At 40.9% G+C, this 27,446-nt stretch overlaps 1 protein-coding gene across 8 annotated transcripts in view; it reads right to left on the bottom strand.

Annotated features, from left to right (window-relative positions):
* Window positions 1-27,446, bottom strand: part of LOC126183193 (phosphatidylinositol-binding clathrin assembly protein LAP) — a 179,313-nt gene that overhangs the window by 11,803 nt on the left and 140,064 nt on the right. For 5 of the 8 annotated variants that reach the window (XM_049924937.1, XM_049924940.1, XM_049924939.1 and 2 more), the window contains exons 11-13: window positions 12,052-12,181; window positions 11,401-11,487; window positions 3,772-4,461 (exon numbers count right to left, since the gene is read on the bottom strand). In XM_049924937.1, coding sequence (XP_049780894.1) covers window positions 3,772-4,461; window positions 11,401-11,487; window positions 12,052-12,181 — 907 coding nt within the window. The remainder of the gene's footprint in view (window positions 1-3,771; window positions 4,462-11,400; window positions 11,488-12,051; window positions 12,182-27,446) is intronic. The other 3 variants (XM_049924944.1, XM_049924941.1, XM_049924943.1) reach the window with 1 other exon arrangement.

Genomic DNA, 27,446 nt, shown 5'->3' on the forward strand with positions numbered 1-27,446 from the left:
GAATGTAATGTTGCCACATCCCCCAAAAAAGTTCAAAGATTTGCACTCAGCTGTCCAGTTGATGCTCACTTCATTTTTGATGTCCAAGGTAAAATACTCATCAAATTCCTCAAGCACAGAAAAACCATTAACAGTGGTATGTACTATGAGACACACTGTAGCCTACAAAGTCCAACAGCATACACCATGGGTTCCTCAAAAGGGGGGAGGGAGGGGAAAGGTGGTGCAACTGATTCTACTCAACAGGAACTTGTGTCCACAGGCCTCCATGGTTGCACAAACTATAATGGTCAAGTTCAAGTGCGACCAACTTTAACATCAGCCCTACTGCCTGGACATGCTGCCCTGCAACTTCCACGTATGTTATTTGCTAAACAAACATCAGGAAGCACTCTGATGACTAACTGCAGGACACAGTGGCAGGAATTCTGGGAAAAGGTAATCTTTCAGCTACTGACACCATGGGGTAGTTTTTCTCAGGCCTCTGGTGATTACTTCTGAATAGACTTCAATTATATGACAGTGTTGTTTCATACCTTTTCTTTTGAAGTTCCTCATAGAAAAAATTTTTCACTCAGTATTAACAGTAACAAGCTGTAACCCCCTCTCCAGGAGAAACTACATCACTTAGTTAAACTTTGGAAGCAATGTTGTGTACTTTAAAAATACTATGCAACAGCTTTTGCAACTGTGATACTAGTTTTATCATGCAGTGTGTGAATTTGTATCTTATTACTTTCTAGACTTCCAAAGAAATGTACTGTCAAAATTAAAATTCAACTTTTACAAGTGTGGGTATTACCAAGTTCTTATTTCTTAAAATAATTACATAGTTACAATAACTAAGGTGCTTCTTAAGCAATACGGCTATTCAATTGACAGGATCTGCAAATTAACTAATTACTATAAGCTAAGTTTCAGCATGGTCTATGACCACATTTGCATTAAGCTTAAGTTCAGAATGGAAAACACACACCATCCTTTTGTTTACCCACTGTTGACACTCAAAATTTTCGACAGCAATTCACTTGGAGATTATATGCAGGGTGTTACAAAAAGGTACGGCCAAACTTTCAGGAAACATTCCTCACACACAAAGGAAGAAAATATGTTATGTGGACATGTGTCCGGAAACACTTACTTTCCATGTTAGAGCTCATTTTATTACTTCTCTTCAAGTCACATTAATCATGGAATGGAAACACACAACAACAGAATGTACCAGCATGACTTCAAACACTTTGTTACAGGAAATGTTCAAAATGTTCTCCGTTAGCGAGGATACATGCATCCACCCTCCTGTCGCACAGAATCCCTGATGTGCCGATGCAGCCCTGGAGAATGGTGTATTGTATCACAGCCGTCCACAATACGAGCACGAAGTCTCTACATTTGGTACCGGGGTTGTGTAGACAAGAGCTTTCAAATGCCCCGATAAATGAAAGTCAAGAGGGTTGAGGTCAGGAGAGCGTGGAGGCCATGGAATTGGTCCGCCTCTACCAATCCATCGGTCACCAAATCTGTTGTTGAGAAGCGTACGAACACTTCGACTGAAATGTGCAGGAGCTCCATCGTGCATGAACCACATGTGTCATACTTGTGAAGGCACATGTTCTAGCAGCACAGGTAGAGTATCCCATATGAAATCATGATAACGTGCTCCATTGAGCAGTACATACTGACTAAACTAAAATGAGCTCGAACATGGAAATTAAGCGTTTCCAGACATGTCCACATAACATCTTTTCTTTATTTGTGTGTGAGTAATGTTTCCTGAAAGTTTGGCCATACCTCTCTGGCACATCTACACACAGACAGACACACACACACACACACACAGACAGACACACACACACACACACACAGACAGACACACACACACACACACACAGACAGACACACACACACACACACACAGACAGACACACACACACACACACACAGACAGACAGACACACACACAGACAGACACACAGACAGACAGACACACACACACACAGACACACACACACACACACAGACACACACAGACACACACAGACACACACAGACACACACAGACACACACAGACACACACAGACACACACAGACACACACAGACACACACAGACACACACAGACACACACAGACACACACAGACACACACAGACACACACAGACACACACAGACACACACAGACACACACAGACACACACACACACACACACACAGACACAGACAGAATTCTAGCTTTCGCAACCAACGGTTGCCTCGTCAGGAAAGAGGGAAGGAGGGAAGGAGGGAAGGAGGGAAGGAGGGAAGGAGGGAAGGAGGGAAGGAGGGAAGGAGGGAAGGAGGGAAGGAGGGAAGGAGGGAAGGAGGGAAGGAGGGAAGGAGGGAAGGAGGGAAGGAGGGAAGGAGGGAAGGAGGGAAGGAGGGAAGGAGGGAAGGAGGGAAGGAGGGAAGGAGGGAAGGAGGGAAGGAGGGAAGGAGGGAAGGAGGGAAGGAGGGAAGGAGGGAAGGAGGGAAGGAGAGGGAAAGACGAAAGGATGTGGGTTTTAAGGGAGAGGGTAAGTATGTGCGGGTGGATGTGCGGGTGGATATGCGCGCGCGCGAGTGTATACTTTTCTTTTTCCCCCCCTAAGGTAAGTCTTTCTGCTCCCGGGATTGGAATGACTCCTTACCCTCTCTCTTAAAACCCACATCCTTTCGTCTTTCCCTCTCCTTCCCTCTTTCCTGACGAGGCAACGGTTTGTTGCGAAAGCTTGAATTTTGTGTTTATGTTTGTGTTTCTATCGACCTGCCAGCGCTTTTGTTTGTTAAGTCTCATCATCTTTCTTTTTAGGTATATTTTTCCACGTGGAATGTTTCCCTCTATTATATTTATATATAAATCAAAATTTTCTCTAGATATGAGACTGCTAGTTTCCCCACGAAAGTCTCTTCCTCTTCCTCATCCTCCTCTTGCACGTATGCAGTTACTAAGATCTCCATAGCAATATCTCCATTACGTAACATCAGACATCTGGTGTTGGGCAATGCCACAGCCTCAGAACTGTCATTACTGTATCAGTATTTGTCATTTCATTTTTTTACTTTGCACATAGGTGAAAATAAAGATTAGTTCTTCCTTCACAAAACTGTTTATGTTAGTACAGCATAGCCACATAACAAGCACATTGACAACATGGAGTGCAAGGAGATACTGCAACACATGCACACAATAAGCACAAATAATATTCCTCCAATACTTCAAGATCCAACACCTAACGAAGAACTTAATGCCTCGGATAACCTTCCATTAAATATTCACCCATTCAATGTTACTATATTCTACATCTTCTATTTAATGCAACATACAAACTATAATATAAACAACAACAGGTCATGAGGATTATGTATACAAAGTCCTTCAAATTAGCACTATGTAAGCTTATCCTAAGATGAACTATTGTGTAACTTCAAAAATCATTTAAATGGAAAAATTGCCAATTTAAATAGTGAATTCAATTTTTATGCATTTTTAAAGACACAAGTAGAAATTTAAGTGAACTGGGAACAAATTTAAATTTTAATACTGCATTTTTAAATTGTGTCTAATTTAATAAGGGTGATGACTATACAAAAAAATGATCAGTTTTACTTACAAAGTATTTCTGAATTGCAAGTACTGAACATTAACTTTTCAATACCCTGACACACTGGCTAAAGCAAAGCTGGCAACTACTAGAAAGCCATAAGCAGATGTGTAACATAGAAGCAGAAGTCAACAGCATCCAATTGAGTCACCTGTCATGCCCATTCCTTGTTTGGCTGGTGAGCCGTAGCCCATAGGAGCACCAGCAGGTGTCTGGCCAAACGCCACACCTCCACCTCCTCCTCCTCCGGCCATTATCCCCATATCGAACCCACCATACATAGGCTGCGCAGGATACGATGCAGGCACAGATGTCGTGACTGACCCCACAGAGGGTGGAGGTCGCGTAGGTGAGCCACCCAGAGCAGCGCGAATACTTTCATTGAGGTCCTCAAAAGCACTCTTTGATGGAATATTGGCAGGAGCAGGTCTGCTAGGAGAGCCTCCAGCAGGCACAGGAGAGTCCGTCCTCGGTGTTCCACTTGTAGCAGGAGGAGGAGGACGGGGAGGTGGAGGTGATGCCACTTTCGCAGCCATCTGGGCAGATCCCTCTGTAATGCTATTATCAGACACTGACTGTTCCTCTCTGACCTTTTTCTCCTCTAAACCTGATACCTCTGTGGGTTGCAAGAGTCCCTCACCCCCTGTGAATAAGCCAGTGTCTCGACCGCCTCCAAAATCGTTCCCAAAAAGATCATTCCCACTATCCCCCCGTTTTGTTTGCTCGTCAAATATCCCCAACCCAGTGGCCGTGGCTGAGGAGGTGGTTTCCTGGTGGCTTCCACGAGCCGGGCTAAAGTCGGACATGAAGGGATTCGGTGCAGCCGTCCCGGCAGTCGCAGCTTGCGGAAAGAACAACAATTTGTGAACAGAATAGCAGGACAGGGTTATACAGAAGTTGTTGCCAAATCTGAGTATCTGTCATCTACAAATTACAAAAATTTGTCAGGTAATTAAGGAGTGACTGGAATGATATATTCCTGATTAACAGCAGAATCAGATGCAGCTTGTGAGTTAACACTATCTGCTTTGTAACAGCTAAGTGAATATATAGCTTTCAATTTTGAACAATTTAATTGGCCAGTACCACTACAGCCATTCAAATAAAAGCTGTGGCCCAATTCCTCAGTACAAAGTAACTCTCAGCAAAAAATCACCGAGTAAAGCTACATCGGGAGAGGTGAGAAAGAAGAATTGATAAAGACAAATGTTTTTGAAGAAATACATTAAAAAGTGCAATGCAAGCAGTATGTTATAATGAAAGGTATCATGCATCTGTGCTGTTATGGTCTTAGTGCAGATGAGTACATAGCATTTATATTATGTTACAAAAACTGAATTCAAATTTAATGATTCAACAACACTGTTCATGACTGGAGTTTCACACCAGAAGCCATTTTGCAGAATTATTTGAGCAACCTGCTCCATGCTAAAATTATAAGCTGAAGTAATTTCACATTTTCCATTTTCCTAAATGTTTTGGGATCTAAAGTTAAAGATTACTGTGAATCATTAAATGGTTTTCAAGATTCACAACACAATTAAACCTACCAAGTTATAATTTTTACTTTGTGTTTTTGTACATGCATCAACTTTATGCATACTTTCTTGAATTACATGTCCACAGATTGATCCAAGAGCTACATAGGCTGCCTTGTTTGTCACTAATCAGTGTTTATTAGATTACTGAAGCTGTGACATTCTATGAACAGGAATAGCTCCACACTGTAAGCACATTCTGCAGTTCAGTGAACTGCACAATGAATGTAACTTAAGGAGACATTTTCTTACTTAATTATGTTCCTAAATATGGGCACAAGTGGACGAACTGCTGCAACGTTAACACACAATATGGAAGATAAAGTATAAAATCTTAAATTTTCTGTTTGAAAGCAAGAATACTAGTCATAAATAACCCTGCCGAGTTAACAATTGTAGAAGTCGCTGCATTTTACTACTATTTTATACTTATCCAGTCTTTTAAATTCCTTTACACACGCCAACACCTAACTTTACGTCAACGCAATATTATGTTGTGACACTTTTGTTTTTTCTTTTTATGAAAGCCGGGCATGGTATCAAATGAAGGCATGTGTGAGTTCGTTGTTTTAGTATTTGTTATGTAACTATTTGCGTATTTGTCTTAATAATGGTTAATGCTTTCATTCAAATTTCTATCTACTTCAGCTTAATTTTTTGTTGCAGAACAACCTGTCTGTTGTATGTGCTGCACAAAGCTTCCTTCAATTACTTCGAGATTCATGGAAGCTGTGCACAAGCAAATAGGATTGATGGGCTTGTCTGCAGCTACAGCTAATCTGAAGCTACTGAAAACTTCTACAAAAATCAGTATCATTAAAACAAATGGGACGATCTGAAGCAAAAATACTAGAATTGTTTCTTTTTAAGATCAGTTTCTCACGAGACATAGTTGCTGGCCTCTGGTGACATGATCTTAACTATTTCAGCATTCTCTCAACCTTTTTCAGCTGGTAGGCTTAGGAAACTACAGTTCTGAGTGCAGTGACTTAGCATCAGTTTGGTGTGAATGTGGATATATGGCTGGGTCATCTGAGCCATGTGCTTTTTTCATGGCTAGAAGTGTGTAGGGATGAGGAATAGATTTAATCTTCCACTGAAAGTAACAAAGCATGCATAGCAACAGCATATGTAACCAAGGACAGTGGGACTGATAAAATTTGAATAGTCTACATTGTTTGATCAGCAGGACATACTGAACAAAGTTTGTTTTGATGACATCTGCTCAGAACAAAGGACATGTTCATTTACAGTAAGTCCACAACAAAGTAGTAACAAATAATTCAGTGGATCCATTAGAACTCCTAACTTTCTGGTACCAATTAACCAGTTCATACTACACTAAAAGTGAATTTTTATGCATCACAGCAACAAAAGTTTCCTCACGGGGAAAGTCATGTTTGTCAGATATACATGTCTTTTTGCTTTGTTATCGAGTCTGGTATTATGTGGTTAAACTTATTATTTCCTGTATACAGTATCTATAACTAATAATTTTGAGATTGATGTCATGAAATAGACTAATATCGCTGTTCTTTTTCCCCATTTTCTGCTAACACTAATATTACTGTGAACTATATTCACTGTTATAAAGTGCAATCAATTACTGCTCGTCAGGACAAGATTTTGTGATGTGCATGCACCTGACAAGAATTCTGTTGTGAATGGGAGCCTCAGGTTCTGGAAATGGAACTTCAGTCCTCTTATTGTAAAACTATCAAGACTTTGATGTTATCTAAATTTTTTCAGGTTATTTGTAGAACATCGTAGTACATTGTGGCAGGAACACACAAATATGGTCAAGTATTGGGCCACATCTTGACACTGTAAAGTGAGTGGCCTGGCCTAAAGGTGAAGTAGGAGAAACAGAAATCTTTAGACACCTAATACACACTGCAGATGGTGGAGTAAGGAATGCAGCGAGATCAGATATATTTTCACACTTCACCTCCATGAAGATCATATCTAAAAAGAAAGGAAGGAAAAAGGTAGTGGCCATTTCAAGAATAGTGAATGACTTGGAAATATTTACAAGGTACAGGTAAACGGCTAGACACTGACTGTTCATCCAATGAAGAGTGAAAACCTGCAAGTGTAGTACAGAGAGACTTTCAGCTACATTAACGTGTGTCTCCAATACATGTCTTTTACCAAAAATAAGTTGGAAAAAATGATTCTCTGGACTGTAGGGGGGGAAGTTTATTGAAGAACTGGTACACACCACAGTGCAAAATAAATCTGGAAAGTTATGCCTGAAGACAAAAGATTATTCTCTACATTTCATTGGAAGACTTTCGTGTGCATGTGCCAGCTACAGAGAAACAGGAGTGTATCAAAAAGTATCGGAAGTGAATCATTTTACCAACAAAGTGTGTTATGTTTAACTGTATGGCTCCCCATTTTGAAATCTACCATATGAATAGAAAATGTTAACTTTGTGACCAATTTTTTTTTTGTAATTTTGGTGTTCTGAAACACTTTGTGAATAAACTGCAAAATTTCATGGCTAAAATCAAATATAAATTTAGCTGCCCTACACGCACCACCTGTCTTCCATCCATGCTCTCAGAACATAACATCATCTACTTTTACACAATTACTCCAGTTTAGAATTACTTGCTTGGCAAAGGTTTCATTGAACCACCTTCAAGCTATTTCTCTACCATTCCACTCTGTAACAGTGCACGGGAAGAACTATTACATACATACATACATACATACATACATACATACATACATACATACATACATAAATCCCTGTTCCATAGATCATGAATACATTTCCTAATGATGTGGAACGTGTCACTTTAAGTTAAGTTTTCTTTACACAATTTTTTTTTCCAGTTACTACTTCATATCTAAGAATTCATCTATTGAATAGAAGGATTTATCATTCCGAAATTCTTTTAATTTGCTTTTAAATGTTGGCTGACCATCTGTCAGACTGAATACTATTTGTCAAATGACCAAAGATTTTTGTGGCAGCATAATTCACCCCTTTCTGTGCCAAAGATTTAATCCAGACTAGAGAAGATTATCATTTCTTCTAGTGTTGTAGATATGCACTTTGCAGTTATTTTTGAACTGGAATGGGTTATTAATGACAAATTTCGTAAGTGAATCTATGTATTGCAAAGGTACTGTGAATATCCAGAGTTCCTTAAATGTCTGGGTGGGCTCCAGCTATTATTCTGGTTACACGCATTTGTGCAATGAATACTCTCTCTCAATGATGAATTGCCACAAAATACAAAAAACTGAGTGAAAAATAGGCATAGTAGGCTAATTTACCAATATGTTTATCACCAAAATTAGCAATAACCCTAATAGCATAAGTAACTGAACCTAACTGTTTCAGCAGATCAAGGTGGTTCTTCAAATTCAATTTCTCATTTTGAGTATTCTGCCTTACCAACATATTTCTGTTCATAGTCTTTATCAATGGTTTTATGCCATTTACTGTGCAGAATTGTGTAAACTGTGTTCTCTCAAAACGTAGTGCGTCTATTTGCAAAGAACCACTTAATTTTCTTAAAGACATTATTTGCAATTTCCTCAGCTGATTCTGGCATGTTGGGTGTGATTTCTATACTTTTATCATCAGCAAGAAGAACTAGCTTTGCATCTTCATGAATACAGAGCAGCAAGTCATTAATATATATTAAGAACAATAAGGGACCCATGACTGAGCCCTGTGGGACACCATTCTTGATACCTCTGCAGTTAAAGGATTTAGCTGGTTTTTGCAGACCATATGTACTGTCAATTTCAACCTTCTGCATTCTTCCAGTCAAATATGAATTAAACCATTTGTGCACTGTCCTACTCATACCACAATACTTAAGCTGATCTAGAAGAATTTCATGATTCACACAAGAGATCATAAAGTGTCCCAATGGGTGATGTTTGGTTATTCAATGCATTTAATATTTGATCAGTGAAAGCATGTACAGCATTTTCTGTTGAAAAGCCTTTCTGAAAACCAAACTGACATTTTGTTAGTACTTCATTTTTACGAATATGCGATGCTACTCTTTAATACATTACTTTTTCAAGAATTTTGGATAAAGCTGTCACAGATGAGATTGGGCAGTAGATGTTAGCATCAGCTCCATCCCCTTTTTATGCAATGGTTTAACAATAGCGTATTTCAGTTTATCAGGAAAAATGCCCTGTTTCAGTCACCTACAACATATGTAGCTGAGAATCCTACTTATTTGTTGGCGGACAATTTTTTAATACTCTGTTGGATATGCCATCAATTCCATGTGAGCTTTTACTTTTGACTGAATTTATTATTTTCCTAATTTCAGTGGGAGAGAGGGGTTGAATTTCACTTTTATCAAATTGCATAATTACTGCCTCTTCCATATACTATCTTGCATTTTCTAATGAACAGCTGGATCCTATTTTCTCAACAACACTTAAAAAATGATTATTAATAATGTTTTCCTACCTCTGACTTGTTGACAAACTTTTCACTGTGTGATAGAAAAACAGTCTTCCTGTGCTCTCAGTTGCCCTTATTCCCTTTTAAGATATTTTATCCCTTTAGCAAGCCACGGCTTTTTACATGGTTTCTTACAATTATATTTTACTGTTTTCTTCAGGAAACAGTTTTCAAATATACTCTCAAAGGTATCATGAAATAGGTTAACTTTTAACTTAGCATCATGTTCCCTGTACACCTCATCCCAGTATAACTGTTGCAAGCTTTCCCTAAAATTTTGAACTGTTAAATCATTAATTGAACGCAATATTTTGGAGGACTTTTTTATTTACTGTATGGAGCTATACCATATACTCCAACTAGCTGTGCATCATGATTAGACGGACCATTCTTAACAGGGAAAGTTTTTATTTGATTAAATTTATCTTCGTCTATGAAAATATCTATCAATGTGCCACTTTCCTGTATCACCCAAGTAGGAAAATTAATAACTTATGTCAAATTGAAAGAACCAAGTAATACTTCAAGGTCAAGCTTTCTATCTGACTGTCAGAAAATCTACATTGAAATCCCCACAAACAATTTGCTTTCCTCTGTGACAGCACAACAAAGAATCCAAGTTTTTCAAAAGTACTTGAAAAAGTCCCAATGGGGACCTGTATACAGCTACAATTATGGAAGTGCCATTATTTGGATTAAGCTCACATGCACATGCTTCTATATGCTGCTCTACACAAAATTTTTTAGTTTCCAAATTTTTCACACTGACAGATTTTAACATATATGGCAACTCCTCCTCTGTCCATAGTGTCTTTACTTACATGTGCTGAAAGCTTATATCCACCTACATCTTTCCATGTGAGCTCCGATTTCTCTGGTTATGAAGATCATTTCTCACTATATAGGTGGGCACCAACAAAATACTTTTACATTCAGAGGAGAAAGTTGGGGTTAGAATTTCATACAAACCTACTGTGGCAATGGAACACTTTTTTAATGATTGCAACCCCAGTTTTCATATCATATCCATAGCACTCTATCCCTTATTTCATAATAAAAATGAACTGCCCTTTGGACTTTTCTGATGTCCTATCTGACAGATCTCTCATCATGCAGCAATACTCCTGAAGTTGCCTGACAAATTTAATGGAGCCTGTTTCCTTAGCAGACCTGTTGCATTTTCTAAATGTTCTGCCAACAAATCACATTGGTTTGCTTCTCCCCCTGGCATATTCTTATTGCATGTGTTATGCTCGTATGGTCTTCTGACTTCTTGGAAACTTACCCTGTCAGATGACCTACAGTTGAATGGACTCTAAACATACTGCAGCTTGGCCTTTTTCACACTAAAGAATCATTGCCAGAGGTAGAAGAAGCAATAAATGACAGAAGAACCAGTGACTGCCTAGAGATTGAAAACTTAACATCTGAATTTTTTTTCTAGCACTTACCCACCGAATCACCATGCAACGCAACATACTGACACCATACACAATGAAACTAAGAGGAATAATTACTACCACATAGCATGTAACAGCTATTGGGATTTCAAATCTACTAAACTTTTGGAGTTTTGTCCCTCCCTCTACCCCTCCCCCTACTTTCCTAACATCTTTGCCCAAACTCCTCCCAAAGCACTAAATCAGAATTTACCGATGTTTTTTGCTTTTGCAACTGTTGGCAAACTTCAGTCATGAACACTTCCACAGTGGAAAGAGCATTCCAAAGTAAATCTTTTCTCCATTGAAACCATTAAGCCTTCAGAATGTCAAGTTTTTACTTAGTAACTTACCTGTTGCCTCACCACCTCCAAAAACTGATGTGAAGTTCTGGTCAGACACAAATGCGTTTGTGCTGGACACTGGTGTAGGCTTGAAACCTTAAAAAAAAAAAAGGTTGAGGTATCAGTATTCCACCAGTTTCATAATCCAATAATTTATATACTTATCTTTGAAACAACTTTTAGTTGCCAGCCATGACTTAACCTGCCCATTTGATTTTCACAAAAATCATGGAGTCAGAGGGGGGAGGGGGGGGGGGGGAGAGAGAGAGAGAGAGAGAGAGAGAGAGAGAGAGAGAGAGGGGGGGGGGGGGGAGAAGGATTGCAGGATATTTTGTCACTAAGTTACTGACTAGTTCCAACTTCAGTTTTATTCTCTCTGAAGGAATCATTCTGGTTCAATTCCCTATCTTCGCCAAACTCCAAAAATCATTCTACTAGAATTTTATGAACATCTATCAAGATCAATAAATGTAAGGTGCAGAAAATTCACCGATAACTGCTTAAGAGGTTTATTTGGAACCCTGCACAAGAAGAGTTTTCATTCACCCATCACCCAAGTACAACAAAAGGTCACGTTTTGCTGTAAGTCACTATTTACATGAAAGTGATTTGTGCTCTTTCAATATAATCAAATTTCAAATTCAATGTCTCTTTGCTTACCATTTGATAACCAAATGTCCGTTGAAGTCTTCCCAGCTGGAACAGACACTGGCTGTGGTGTTGCTGAGAATATGTCTGCAAATGGATTTCCACTCAACTGCAGAAGGTCATCTGATGCCTTTACGATTTGCTGAAACAATTTAACAATGCGAAATGCGAAAGCTGCTCTTTTCTCCACAAATAAAATTTACAGATACTATACCTTTGCTAGGAACTGAAGTTGAGCACACAATACTGAAGTTCTCTCTCTCATACCATTTACATCCAACACAGTTGTCTGAATATTCTCTGCACTCATTTCCTTTTTAAAAATATTCATCCCAGAAAGAACAATTTGTTTCTGTTTAAATGCATGCCTTACTTTTGGTTTCTGCAAGTAGTCTAATCTATGACATGCACTTACCCTTCTACATATCTACAACATTCATAAGCCATAAAATGCTTACAAATCAGCACGAAATTTTTCATCAACTCATTTCCTAAGAGAAAAGGGCACAGTTTTGCAATGCTGTGAACTTATCGGCAAGTTGTGAAGAACATTTTACTCCCAATCATAATCAAACAGATAGCCCAAAATAAACTAATAATACCTCTTAAAAATAGGCCAGCATTTCTGCATTGTTTTGGTATTCCACCAAAAGTGATGAAAGAAGTTCCACTTTATACTTTTGACAAATTTATAGTATCTAAAGAGCTAATAACAAAGGGAGAGAAACTATTTAAAAAGCCACAATAATAGAGCAAATCTAAAAAATGTTTGAACATTGTAGTTTAAATACCAAATAACTGAAGTTTATACTACCTAAATCACAGCTATATTTTCACGTAAGTGAATTGTAACACTACTTTCTGACATGTCTGCTGTAGCCTGATCCAATGAGTAGCATGTATGTTATGAGAGTAATAAATCTATTCTCACCTCTGATGTTCTCCTAGCTGTTTCTCTAAATTAGTCTGTTAAATGTTGGGCTCTATGATGAAACAGTATCTTTTAGAGAGCTTTTATGAATGAAGCTCCAAAAAGATTTTCAGAATTCTAGGAAATTTTCATAGAAACAACTAAAAGGCATATGTAAAATGTGATGATACTTTGTTAACTTGAATTGTTTTGATCCTTACCCTGACAACTTCTCTGTTCATTTAACACTGAAAACAAAGCTGCCAATCTACACAGTGATGGTGCACTGGAATATGGCATATTAGGGGTGTCAATTGAAAATGCAAACACAGAAAAAACACACACACACACACACACACACACACACACACACACACACACACACACACACACACACAAAATGAATTTATGGTTTTGTGTCGATTTTGAGAAAATGATAAATCAATATGACACAGAAGAGAACATTATGAAGTAACCAGATCAGATCTCAGACTGACTATTTCATATAATAATTTATTTGTATCATCCTATTTTCAAAAAACAGGTGACGCTACTCTTATCTTAACCTATATTCCACATAACTAAGAATGCCCATTAATTTATTTGACTGAAGTTTAAATTTTGATTATTTTCCTTAAAATCAAAATATGGGAAATTAGTATCAACAGCTTCAGAAAATTGTGGGCTTCAATCACATCAAAACATTTTAGAAACATGACAGGATATAAAAAAAATGGGTGTAACTATTCAACTATGGAAATTTAAGTACCTTCTGTAAATCAGGAACAATCAGCCTACAAAATTGACAAGGTTGTTGGTTCTTAAGCTTCAATTTTAACACGTATATTTTGCACAGTAATGAATTTACGATATCTTCACGTCATGGTATCTCCTGAACTATACGTGAAAACAATTGCACCAAGATTGGAGAAGCAATATATAATACTATAAATATGAAAGTCACTACAGAATTGCCAAGTTGACAAGTTTGTTTACACTTATGGTGTTCTCACAATGCTGTCATACTCTTACGAAAGACTAATGTGAAAGATCCACTCTGTGAACTTGCAGAGCATATTTTACTTTATTCCTGTCATAGGTAAATCATATGCCATTGAAAGGAGGTCCCCTGCTTATACAGCACAGTCATATCAACTGTTCACTTGGATGAATGGCAACTCAAATACTGTGGCCAAAGACAAGGTTCACTGCCCACTGACCGAACATGGCACTATGAACTTCGAGTTGATTCCACTTACTGTCAATTTCTGTGCTATATGTCCTCCCTCTGCCCCAAAACCAAATTCACCAATTTGCGTAGGTGCGTAGTGCCTTTCAAGCATTCCCTCACTCCCTTGGCATTCTCCTCATCCTATCTCTCTCTCTCTCTCTCTCTCTCTCTCTCTCTCTCTCTCTCTCTCTCTCTCTCTCTCTCTCTCTCTCTCTCTCCTCCACTAACTACTCCAAACTACTGCACAGCTCCATGCTCACTTCTTTCCTTGCACCCCCCCCCCCCCCCCCCAATCTTCTCTTTACCAAATCATCCAACTCCCATACCCTTTCACTTTTCATATTTCAAGGGTTACAGATATCACTATCCCCCTCCCCTCTTGGGAATGTCCCAGCACTGCAAGTGAACTGCATAACATTTGAAGCACCAGCTCTCTGGAGGGATTGTCTGAACCAAAGTGACACATGCATTGAAATCATTTCATCACCACCAGAATAACAAAACAGTCCATCAAATATGGACATGTAGAAGCCCTACTAGGAAGCCAATCCACCAGTGAGGTTAGCGACACGATGATGAACCTGCCCAATTATGAAAAGCGCGAGTTACTAGAAAGTGATCTCATTTAGCAGCTCTCCCTACAAGATGCAACATTTGGGACAATTTTACCACAGGGAAGAAACTGGCAACAGCAACAGGATGTTGTCGATTTTTGTGACACTTTCTTACCTTCACCAGACCCAATATCCTAAATCCGCTTCTGTGGCTCATATGGTGACTTGCTTGTCAGAGATGCATCAAATCATCCTCTCAGTAACAAGAGGTGAACCTGAGCAAGCTGGCAGGTAGTGCACAGTATCAGAGGCTGCTGCTCCCCAAATGTTTACTACAATGCCTGCCAGAGAGGCTGGAGAACACCACCTCTTGTCTCCATGGGAGGATATGGCAGGCCACAGCCCTCAGCATACACAAGCAACACACCATGTGCACCTCACCCCTCATCAAATCTGAACTAGTTTTTTTTGCCACTGCCATTTTTGCTACAGAACACACAGGTGCAGATCACCATGTTATTGGGCAGGAAACATGCATGGCAGCCTCCCACAGTAGCGAGCAAGTCTGCTAGCAGCACTGACCACAGCAGTTGTCACTACATTCAGTTATAACAGATAGGACTATTAAAGTGCAGTTTCTGGTGGTTATTGGGTTGCACTTTTTTTTTTAGGGCACTCAATTACTAAGGTCATTAGCGCCCATTCACAAACATTAATGCACTAATAGCGTAGAAAAACGCAAGGGGGCAACACCAGAAAGTACATGCTGAGGAAAATACCAGTTCCACCACAGCAGTTTAAATCATCATCAGCTGGTGTGCACCAATGTGTCAGCATATCTGTTGCACACGTCTGTTGCATCAAGATGGCTGTTTGAGAACTGCAACGTGGGACAGACTGAGCACCACAATCCTGTCAATGCAGCAGAAGACGGGGCTCTTTCAGGACAAGCCAAGCTGTTTTACACTGCTTAGTCACAGTCTGTAACTCCGCACATTGCTGGTAGCAGTAAATCAGCACAATGAGCAAGCTTCTGAATAGTATAAATAGCTGTCAGTTCTAGCAGAGGTATCCGCTGTCTGGCAGCACCTACCTACATTGACGACTATGCCGGACACCAGGTAGATACGGGTAAGCCGTCAGTCACTAGAAATTTGGGTCTCCAACCCTCCCCACAGTATCATCTAGCATGTTGTCACCCACGCTCGACTTTGTGCCTTCCTAGTGGTGGTCTGCCTCTAGGCTTACTTCACTTTTGCCGTGATGGTACTCCTGCTTATCCTACTACCTGGGTGCACATGTCCTGGTGCCATGCGACTTTTTTTTGCAAGTGTGAATTCCAATCCTGGAGGCTGTCACCCTGCGAATACTCCATAAGGCTTCTGTGACCAGCCACACCATACGTAATTTGTGCACACGCTGACGAGTGAGCTTATGGGCATCAGCATTCCTGGCTTAGACATCATGGCCGTCTTCTCAGCTGACAGCTGGCCATCACAGCTCACTGAGAGTCAACCACACCGCACATTACAGGGTAAAAGGCCATTGCAGCACAAAACAATGCGTGTATTATGTTTCTCAACAGAATTTTTTAGCTATCTAATATTTTTACCTGAGCTACCAACAGTCTGCATCCACATGAAGACTCGCCACCACAATCCACCCACACATATAAACGGCTCTTCACCCCAGGCCACTTCAGGTAATAGGAAGACTACCTCCAAGCAGCATGCTGGCACAGTCGCAGCTCAGTGTCAATGAGGTGAGTGAATTGTTTCTGCACACCGAAGTACAGAAGATGGGTGTATAGGCAGAAGATTCGTGGAAATGTGATTGCACAAAGTGGAACCATTAATATCAGTTGATGTGTCACTATGTCGTGGCAATACCAGATAGTAGTATTTGCAAATAGCAAAGTGTTCCCAATTTAGTTTTATATGGTACACTGCATCTTGCGCCGAGTATGTCTCAGATTTTTTACTGAAATGGGCATATGGCTAGGCAATGTACCAAGTTGAGATAGCGCACAGGACATATTTCTAAAAAGGGAACCTCCCCATCGCACCCCCCTCAGATTTAGTTATAAGTTGGCACAGTGGATAGGCCTTGAAAAACTGAACACAGATCAATCGAGAAAACAGGAAGAAGTTGTGTGGAACTATGAAAAAAATAAAATATACAAACTGAGTAGTCCATGCGCAAGACAGGCAACATCATGGATAGCGTTAACTCAGGAGTGCCGTGGTCCCGTGGTTAGCATGAGCAGCTGCCAAATGAGAGGTCCTTGGTTCAAGCCTTACCTCGAGTGAAAATAATATTTTCACAAAGTTACGATCTGTCCGTTCGTTCATTGACGTATCTGTTCACTGTAATAAGTTTAGTGTCGGTGTTTTGCGACCGCACCGCAAAACCGTGCAATTAGTAGACAAAAGGACATGCCTCTCCAATGGGAACCGAAAACATTCGATCGCGAGGTCATAGGTCAACCGATTCCTCCACAGGAAAACACGTCTGATATATTCTATACGACACTGGTGACAGCATATTCGTCACATGACAGGAATATGTTGTCGACCCACCTAACTTGTACACTTGGCGAATGGGTAAAAAGATTCTTCTACCTTGCCCGATTTAGGTTTTCTTGTGGATGTGATTATCATAAATTAAATAAAATAAATTACAGTTTTTCATTCGATGGAAGACTTGAACCAAGGACCTGTCGTTCCGCAGCTGCTCATGCTAACCACACGACCACGGCGCTCCTGAGCTCACATTGTCCTTAATGTTGCTTATCTTGCACATTGACTACTCAGTTGGTATATTTTGATTATTTTTCATAGTTCCACACAACTTCTTCCCGTTTTCTCGATTGATCTGTGTTCAGTTTTTCAAGGCCTATCCACTGTGCCAACTTATGACAATCTGAAGGGGGTGCGATGGGGAGGTTCCCTTGTAAGTTAATTTATTATAATTGCAAGAGCATCAGCTATTATTGATTGGTAGTGTGTTATACCTGGTTGTGTACTGGGAAAAAACTTTCCACAATTGCAGAGACTGGGACACAGGATGATTCCCTGCAACAAGCATTGCTGTTTTTACTTAACCCTTTCACAACTACACATGTGCTCTTCGTATTATGTGCTGAGTCAGCTTCTGTTATGGTTGTACTGCTCATCAGATGCTGATGCCTGTGCTGAGAGAGGGCACTCCAGCCAATATGAAATACGTATCATACACTTTTTCGGAAACTATCAGTTGAAAAAAAATTTGATTTTTGGTCATCTTACAGACTGATAGCTTTACTTGATAAAGGACAGAATTTCTTTTTGTTACATGCTATAGCCACTGCAGTGCATCAAATTAAGTAAAATGCTGCACAAAATTGAAAAGATTTTTCAGAGGTAAAAAATCACATTGCATAAACTTTGTGCATGGCTGATTTTAGCTCATACATTGCAGTGATTTTATTTAAAACTGTGAGTAGAAGGGGATCTCATTTCATTCTCAAGTTACTGGATTTTATATCCAGTCATGCACGACACCTATTCACATCCTTGTGCATCACGAATTGTGGTTATATCATATCTTAAATGATTGAAGATATGAAAAGGTTCTTTTTTTGCAAATGATGATATTCAGTGAGGCACATATGTTGTATGATGAATACTTCAAACTTTTTGTTCATGATCATATGGAAGTTAGTTGTCTGCAAGAGTGAGGTGGTGGTAGTTCAGGGTGCATTCAGATGTCCATAACACTGCAGGGAAACCCAAGTGGTGCATGCAGACAACCACACCACCAGGGCAATGGCATAGCAGGATGTGTGCATATAACCATAACAGCCGAAGGATTAAAGAAATACCACAGTTTACAGTGGCAAGGACTGTCTTCCACCACATGCACCTGATAGTGTAATGGGTTCAATCAATTGCTTCCAACCTACAAAATCCAGACTTGCCACTGACAGGTGCCCATGCCCAGCGAAAGCTTAAGTTTTCTGCTTCCCACCACTGCTTACACACCTGTAGCATCAAGGTTTGTTAGATGATCAATTACTGCAAGTAACAAAATTGTAGTTGGTAAGGGAGGCACCAACATTTGTCAGACATACAGAGGGGTTGAGGAACACACAGACAATTAACCAGCTGAAACAAGACGACCTGAAATGATAAAAAAAAAAAGGGCACCAGGCTTTTCTGCAAACAATAAAGTGGTTTTACAAAGAGACATAGTGAAACGGGGAAAGTTTTGTGGACAGGATACCGAAAATGTGCACATGTACAAACTGGGTGACAGTGATGAGTCAAATATGATTATTCTCCAAGAAGCTGAACATACCTTTCTGAGGGGCAAGTCACCCATTAGGTCTAGGAGGGTTTGGACAGATACCCCAAAAAAACGTGTATGCTGCTGTTAGGTTGACTAAAATCTGAAGAGATTGACGCAGCAATAGAAGCTTGCGATAAGCGAGACGTATTTTCTGCTAATTTAAGATGTTTTAAGTGTGAACGGTTGGGGCATGTCCAAAGCAATGTCAACAGCCTCAATGAGGTAAGAATGGTATGGGTGGACACAAATTGTACTCCACAACAGAAAAATAAATGCTCAGTTTGACATATGAAATTACATACTTTTGATGCTATTTGTATGGAAAGAAATTCAAGGTGGTAATCCATCATGTAGCTCTAAACTGCTTATTAGGGTTAAAGGATTCATCTAGCAGTCTCTCAATGTAGGCATAGAAACTGAGCGAGTTTGGTTATTAACTTTTGCATTGCACCAAGAAAGAAGTGCAGGCAATAAGCACAGAAACACACAGAAACAATCACATTTTGAACAGGGAGGTAACAGCATTGCAGGCAGTATGTTACAGCATTGTAGAGTGGCAGACAGCACACGCTGCTGATGCCAACTACAAACCATACATGATGTAAACACAGTTCAGCCTAGTAAATCACCTACGTTTGAGCTAAATGGGATAGTATCAGCGAAGCTCAAGGAAGCAGTGCTGAAGGAAAAACATGATAATGTGCAATCTGGGCATGGAAATTTTAAAGCAATGAACTGGAAGGTAGTGGAAGGGTACTAGTGTAAGATCAGGATGGAAGATTTAGACTTTAGACCAATACATGGAAAACAGGGTACAGTGTGCACAAATGGACACTAACCATGAGCAAGTAAGATTGGAAAGTTTGCTTGGGGGGGGGGGGGGGGGGGGCAGCTAAACCTTTTGAAGTAATAGTACTGGCTAAACCAGATCCATTTAATTTTACCCCAGTGGGACACTGTTTCGATTAAACCATTAATAGCCCCATCTATCGCAAGCAAATACTCTGGCACAAGCCATGGTCAGCAACTGGTTGTTCAAGTTTGGTGTACCTTTAACGGTAATCACAGAGCAAGTGACGAATTTCAAGTTGGACTTCAAAAAATGGTGTCATTTGCTGTGGGTTCAGAAATTAAGATTAGTCCACTACACCTGCATATTAAGGGTAGAACAAAGCATATTTATTGTACTGTGTGTAGTCTGGGTAGCTACTATGTAAATTCTCACCATAATGATTGGGATATAAACTTTTAATATGTCTTAGTGGCTTACAACTCTGATATTATACTTTATTACTACCTTTACTAACCTTTCATACTGTACTACACTTTCGTAGTTTTATAAGTGGGCTACCCCCTCCTCCCATTCTGAGTTGGTGTATGGGAGGAAGATGCCTTCACCATTTGGTATGGTCAGACCAAATAAATCTGCAGTGTGCAGGGGCAAAAAACAAGGGTCCTAGAATGCCTAGAGTTAGCAGAAAAACAAATAGGGGAAATTATAGCAGTATAGGGTACAGCAATAAATGTTACCTAGATTGTATGCCCCCAAGGGCAAAACAAAGTTTATTACAAGATACCGATGACCATACCAAGTAACACAGACAAGAGCACCAGTCGATATCAAGCTCCAGTTGCCAACTATGACCATTCCAGGGCACTCAAAATTCACTGCCCAAGTATTGGCATCCATTCCTATGGAGCAGAGTAAAGGAAGTAAGAACAATTGAGCATTAGTTAAAGTGTGGAATTGTGTTACTGGAATGAAACTATTTTATATTTTTTACAACAAAAATGTCTGGTGAATAATTGTGTGTGCCACAATTTTAACAGTTTTATGCCAACAGTTTATCATCAACGTGTTTGAAAGCATTATTTCAAGTCACAGTAGACCTTGTCAAATGGAGAGCGAAAGTAATTGCAGCTCCCTGTTCCCAGGCTGCTGTGCACTATAGAGGGCTGAAGGGAATCTCAGTCATAGCAATGTTCCACCTCTTCACCTAGGGTGGAGTGGGAGCAATGCAGGATCAGTGGTTGGAAAGCAGAGTGCTTTTCACCAGGCAACAGGATTTTGATGGACACTAAGACTAACCTTTCATGTGTGGGAGATGAGGAACCAGGTGAGAAGGTTTGTAGGACATGTTTTCATGGGTATGACAAGAATCTGAACCAACAGTTATGGTGGCAAATGCCCTAGGCAATGGATGTACCACATAGCTTGCAACAGCTCAAGAAGGATAAGTTAGAGGCTGGGGGAAGGATATTTAAAACTGTTCAGGACTGCAGACAGCATCGGTGAGTAAATCTCATTGAGAGTGTGAAGGAAATGGCAGAAGTAACCAGGTGGTTACAGAATGGTATAACATGCAGCTGTCAGGTTTGGAATAATGAGTGTTAAAAAATATGCACATATTTAGCCATAAACCTGGCACCTAGTCTAGTTAGGACAAGAGCAAGGGCCAGTAAATACAGATAAGAGTAGCATGATCCACACCCCATTGGGCAAGGATGCAAGGAGTGTTTAGCTTCTGCACGCAACTAGTCTTTAGTTGACTAATATGGGACAGCTTACAGCTTTTTATGAAGGAAGTGGCCCCAACAAATTGGACTAAGCAACGAATTCCAAAAGCTGTCTACACAAGTAGAGGCCTGGATCAGGACACACTGCAGTACAACAGAAATGCATGTCCTGTACTTTTCCATAAGGGAATTAGAAACCAAAGGAGAGCATCCATGTTGAGGCCTGTCTGATGGTGCCTTGGAGTTTGCTTTCAACAAAGGTTACTGAGTGGAAGCCGTACTTTCTTCAACATACAGTGCAGGAGTGACCAGTGGCCCAACAGAAGCTACCAGCCCACTGATACTGATGACTGGCAACATACAGCCCTGCAGAAAGCTGTTCTCTTTTGATCCATGGTGAGCAGAATGAAGTGCTGACCAACCCAGAACAATCAGTAGGGTAAAAACTGAAAAATAATCGGTAGCAGGCCTCACAAGCCCCAGACATAGAAGGTGAATGAAATATGATAGTGACAGTGTTGTGTGACTTATGTACATCAGAATAGCTTGCTATTTTGTGTGTGGTTAGAAAAAGCCTGTTTTATTGCCGTTTCCAACCAGACCAGATGTCAGCTGCAGATTGTTCCCTCCCAGAAACAACACTGAAAGGATGACAGAAGGTATTTAGACTCTAGGACCCACCATAATCTACAGACCTTTTCAAGCAACCTGCACAGCATTTTGGTGACACTAATCAGTTGGCAGCTCTAGACACACTGGGTTTTTTCACTGCGGAAGGAATACAGCAAGCCAAACACAGTGGAAGACCCTGAATAGATGTAGCCTTTGTGTAACATTCAGATATTGGATAATCTGATTAGGAATCTGATCAGGGCCTGGGGCCACATCACAAGATCAGGCAAAAGCTTGAGGCAGCTCCCAGTAAGTCAAAGGTGCATTGTGAGAGTCCACTGTGTGTGTGTGGGGGGGGGGGGGGGGGGCCAGCAGTGAAACAGGGGGGTTGACCAACTAATCATTTCTGCAGTAGAAAGGTAACCAGATAAGAAGAGCATGCCCATGCTGTCAAAGAGGATGACTCAGTGGCCAGAAACAGCCAACCCATCAGCACAAAGACCACTCTGAAGGACCAGACTCAAGTAGTTATTCATCGCTGACATCCCATAAGGCTATGTACAGTACTTGGCCCACACCTGGAAGGAAGTAGCATACATACACAGGGAGGAGACATAGCACTCTTAACATTCCTTACTGCATTTAATTAGACAGCTAGCCTGAGCGTAAGTTGCTTACCAAGTGATGAGGTTGGTCTGGGAATGATGTTAATTTGAACTGCAGGGCTCTTTGCTGTTACTGAAAGCTATAATGTCCGTTCTGCCATGGCACTCTCTGATAGTGGAGCAGACCTATAGAAAAGGGAATAGCAGTTCCAGCAGCATGGGTGATTGTAGCAGACTTTTGCATAAGCACAATGATGCAATGTGACAGAGGGCGAAGGTAATAGCAGAGGCATACAACTGCCAGTTAGCTCTTCGAAGCTCCCATTGTGGAGGTCCATCTGTATAGTAGTGGCAAGGAAGTGACACGATCACTGGCAAGTTCTAATTGTCACAAATGATCATGTATAGTGAAATACAGTGAAGCCTTGAGACTGGGAGAAGAGGTGTTCAGACCAACAGTTGAAAAGGTACCACAGGTGGCACTGAAGTAGGTAGGAGCATTATCACTTAGGAGACAGATCATGGTCACTATGAAGATTGCCAATCAGAAGGCCCCTATCAGATGAAGTGGTACTCCCCACAGGGGGGTGGTGTGCATTGAAATACCTCAGTTGAGGGCAGGAAGTAGGTGGTGGATTAAGTTGGTCAACTCATGGTAAGTCAGTGGCCTGCCTCGATGTATGTAAATGTTGCAAATGGTGATTGTTGATGTGCTTTTTACTCACACCACTATTGCTTCCCAAATGGTACAAAGTGGAATCAATCCACTGACCAAATCAGTGTGAACCTATGTACAGAACCTTCCACATGGCCCCTCAGGGTCAGCACAGCAACACAATGGACAATAATCACAGAGCACTGGGACCCATCTTTGCAACAATTTGGGAAGGGGGGGGGGGGGGGGGGGAGGGGGGGGCACCTCACCTCTCTGGTCACCAGGGCAGCCTTATCTGTTGTGGGCAGCATTCTTTCAAGAGCCTATGTGTGACAAGCTTGGGGACAGATGAAGAGTGGGTAGCCCTGTGACCCCACAGGTCACAGTTCCTTTAGCCATAGGCTGGCGTCGAGTCTAATCTGTGGGTTCTATGAAGGAGGATCCCTGTCACAGGTAGGTGCCACAAGAAGTAGCTGCTGCTCTAGTCGTGTGGGTAGTGGTTCCCACGACTGAAGTGAGAACAGCAAGGGGAGGGCAATGGGAGACACTTAAAGGTGAGGCGGTGGGAGTGATAACTGCGACTTTTGCATAATTGGACGTCATATGAACAGGATGTAGCCATTCGTATTTTTTTTTTACATACCTCAGTATGCGATAGGCGATCAGTAAATTTATATTCCTGTATTTTGTTTCTCTAGAAGACTGGGCAAACTGGTGACTAGGAAGATTGTGTTCCGCCTAATTGGTGGACACGCATGCACGCAAGCAAAAAGTTGTAATTCAGAGGGCTTCTTTCATGGAGTGATCATCCACAGTTGCCACATTTTGGTCCCACTGGGCAGTGGGATGACGTACGACTTAAGTGCAAGCAATCTAAGAACCTCACAGGTTGTGAGTCATACCATCTCATGCCATACCTGTAGATCATGATTAATTTTCTGGGTGGACATTACCTTCCAAGGTTAATATAAAGGCACCGTATCTACTCTATTATCCTTTGTACCTTTTTGGACGTGACGGGCAAAGTGTGTCTTGCCACTGAAGATTATCCCATAGCTCATTGCCTCTTTGGATTGCTAGTTCTCCATCAAAGATGATTCCTTGGACAATATTTGAAGTCTAGAGTGGTGAAGTGGTATGTCAGCCAGATATTCACATGCCTGAAAGACCTGTAGATTGTGCAGCTGAGGACTGACGAACATATACATTTTGCATTTCTCCCTATGACTAAACTGCTTGAAATTTATCTTCAATATGTTCCACAGAAAATTATTTTATTGTGATAAGAGTATCCCTATCAATTAAAGTACATACTAAATATTTTATACTGTTTCACTCCCAGATGTCTGCATGGTCCCTCTTCCAATGGGGTAGCCAGGGTAAGGAAAACCACAGGGTTATAATTTTCCATACATAAGTTTCAGTTCCCGTCTGAAGACTGCTGGGACAAACTAGCCATTTTTTTAAGTAATTTATTGTTTTTCATGTGCAAAATGTCCACCCTAATGCCACCAACTCCGATTATGGGCTCTCCCTGTGGGTGTCATCCAGCTGCAGCAAATAACGTCCCTCACAATGGACATCGCCAGGAATACTGATGCGACAGAAAAATGGGCATGTACTCCTTAGCATGCATGGGGAGGGGGGGGCAGTGGGCTAGCACCTCAAGCATCAGCATTGTTACCCTTGTGTTGTCAGGAGCTCAATGAAGAGGGTACGTAACTTCACCACATCCAGAATGCTAGCACCTTAGCTTTGATTTCGTCAGTAACAGAGTATGCACATACTGTGTGGATATTTTTTTTGTTTTATTTTAGGGCACAAAACAACTGAGGTCGTGTGCACCCAAGTCAAAACCACAGAACTTTAAGACAGAGGAGTTAAAAACGACTATACATCAATCCTAACAGACAGTTAAACACAGGCACGTGGAAAAAGGGCTGAAAAAGACACCATACAGAAATGGAGGTCCAAAACTAAAAATTAAATGGCCTTCGCCATATTGCTTTGGCGGATAAAAAGTAAGACGCGGTCAGCAGCCCATGTGTCATTTGCTAAAACAGCTGATAACTGACAACAAACCCGAACAGAAACTTAAATGGTCAAAAGCGGACATTCCATCAGGAAGTGGTGAACAGTTAAAACTTTGGCACAATGTGAACAAAGTGGTGGGGTAGTGCCACTTAGCAAATGACAATGGCTAAAAAGGCAGTGCCCAATACGCAGCCAAGTTCAAATAACTACCAACCAGCGGGAGGGCCGAGAGGTCGTCCAAGCAACAGATATGCTTAGTAAGTCTGAGCTCATTCCCATGAAGGGAGGACCATTGGCAATGCCAAAGGGACACCACCACCTGACAGATGACAACACAGATCATCAGAGGGAATATAAGTACTCATGGGCTGAGGTACTAGGACTGCAGCTTTGGCAGCAGCGTCAGCAGCCGCGTTTCATGAGACTGACGACCCCCATAGTGACAAAGTAATCGTCGAAGGAGGCGGCACAGGATGGGTGGCCACACATGGCAGACAAACGGCATGCATACCTGCTGAGGAGAAAGTCCTGGCAGTAGGACAGTGGTAGTTCAGCAGCTTCAGCATACAGACACTCAACCAGACTGGTGTAAGAAGCGCCTGTGGCCAAACTGATGCCACGATGGTGGCTAGTTGTGAGATGGTGTAAGATGGATTGGCGTGCACATGCATAAACAAAGCACCCATAGTCTACTTTCGAACAGACAATGGACTGGTACAAACAGAGGAGGGTGGTTCAATTGGCACCCCCAGGAAGGACACGTAGGACATTGAGTAACTGCCAGTTAAGAGACAGGAAAGGACCAAGCGTTTCCTATCCAGCATTAGCCCCAGGAATTTCGTAGTTTCAACGAACAGGAGGGCAACAGGCCCAAGATGTAAAGATGATGGGAGAAACCATTTGCATTGTCAGAAATTAATACAGACAGTTGTCAGTAGAAAATTGAAAACCATAGTCAATGCTCCACAAGGAAAGATGATCAGGACACTACTGAAAACACCACTCAGTGAGACAGGTCTGGTGAACTGCAATAGATAGCAAAATCGTCAACCAAAAGGGAGCCGGAGTTGCTCGATGGGAGACAGGCCATGATAGAGTTAATGGAAATAGCAAAGGGGAGTACACTCTGGATGGCACACAATTTCCCTGCATAAAGGTGCCTGACAAGGCAGAACACACACGCACCCTGAACACACTATTTTTTAAAATGCCGGAAGGAAACAGGACAGGCAACCACAGAAGCCCCACGTGTAAAGTGTTCGGAGGATACCAGTTCTCCAGCAGGTGTCTTAGACCTTCTCCAAATCAAAAAACATGGCCACAGTCTGGAATCTCCACAGAAAACCATTCATGACATGGATGCTGTAATGTAATTTACTATGGGAATCGTACTTTTCACATGAGAGAAACTTTATCTACGACAGTTAAGAGTTAAGGCAATTTCATTATGTTGCCAGAAAATGTGTTTAATTTATTTAATTATGAATATTTTATTTTATGATAAATAATGGACTCGTTTAAGATGTTAAATGCTGTATATTTATATATATTTATTTATTTATATGTATCTTTGGAGTTTATTACGGTCAGTAGACCAAAGAATCCAGAATGCAGGAATGTCTGCAACTTCCAGGCACATGTTGGCTTGCCCACCACTTCTTTGTCAGTATTGCAGGGAGAGGGACGTGTTTATGTGATCAGTGCAGTATAACGCATTTAGAGTATCAATGTTCATAGTGAAAATGGTGTAGTTACTAAACAAAAAGTACAAATAAATATAATTTTTAGCAGAAAGTATTTCAGACCCGGTAGTGTTTATTTCAAACAAGAAGGAAACCCAGGCCATGCTTGTTGGAATGATTATTTTGCAGACTAAACTTTGAGAACCCTAGACAAACGAGATCTGCAGTGTGTAATCTTTCAGCAGCTACTAATAAACAAGTCTTGCTGAAATTGTGCT

Source organism: Schistocerca cancellata, chromosome 4 (assembly GCF_023864275.1).
Source record: "Schistocerca cancellata isolate TAMUIC-IGC-003103 chromosome 4, iqSchCanc2.1, whole genome shotgun sequence".
NCBI classification, from domain to species: domain Eukaryota; kingdom Metazoa; phylum Arthropoda; class Insecta; order Orthoptera; family Acrididae; genus Schistocerca; species Schistocerca cancellata.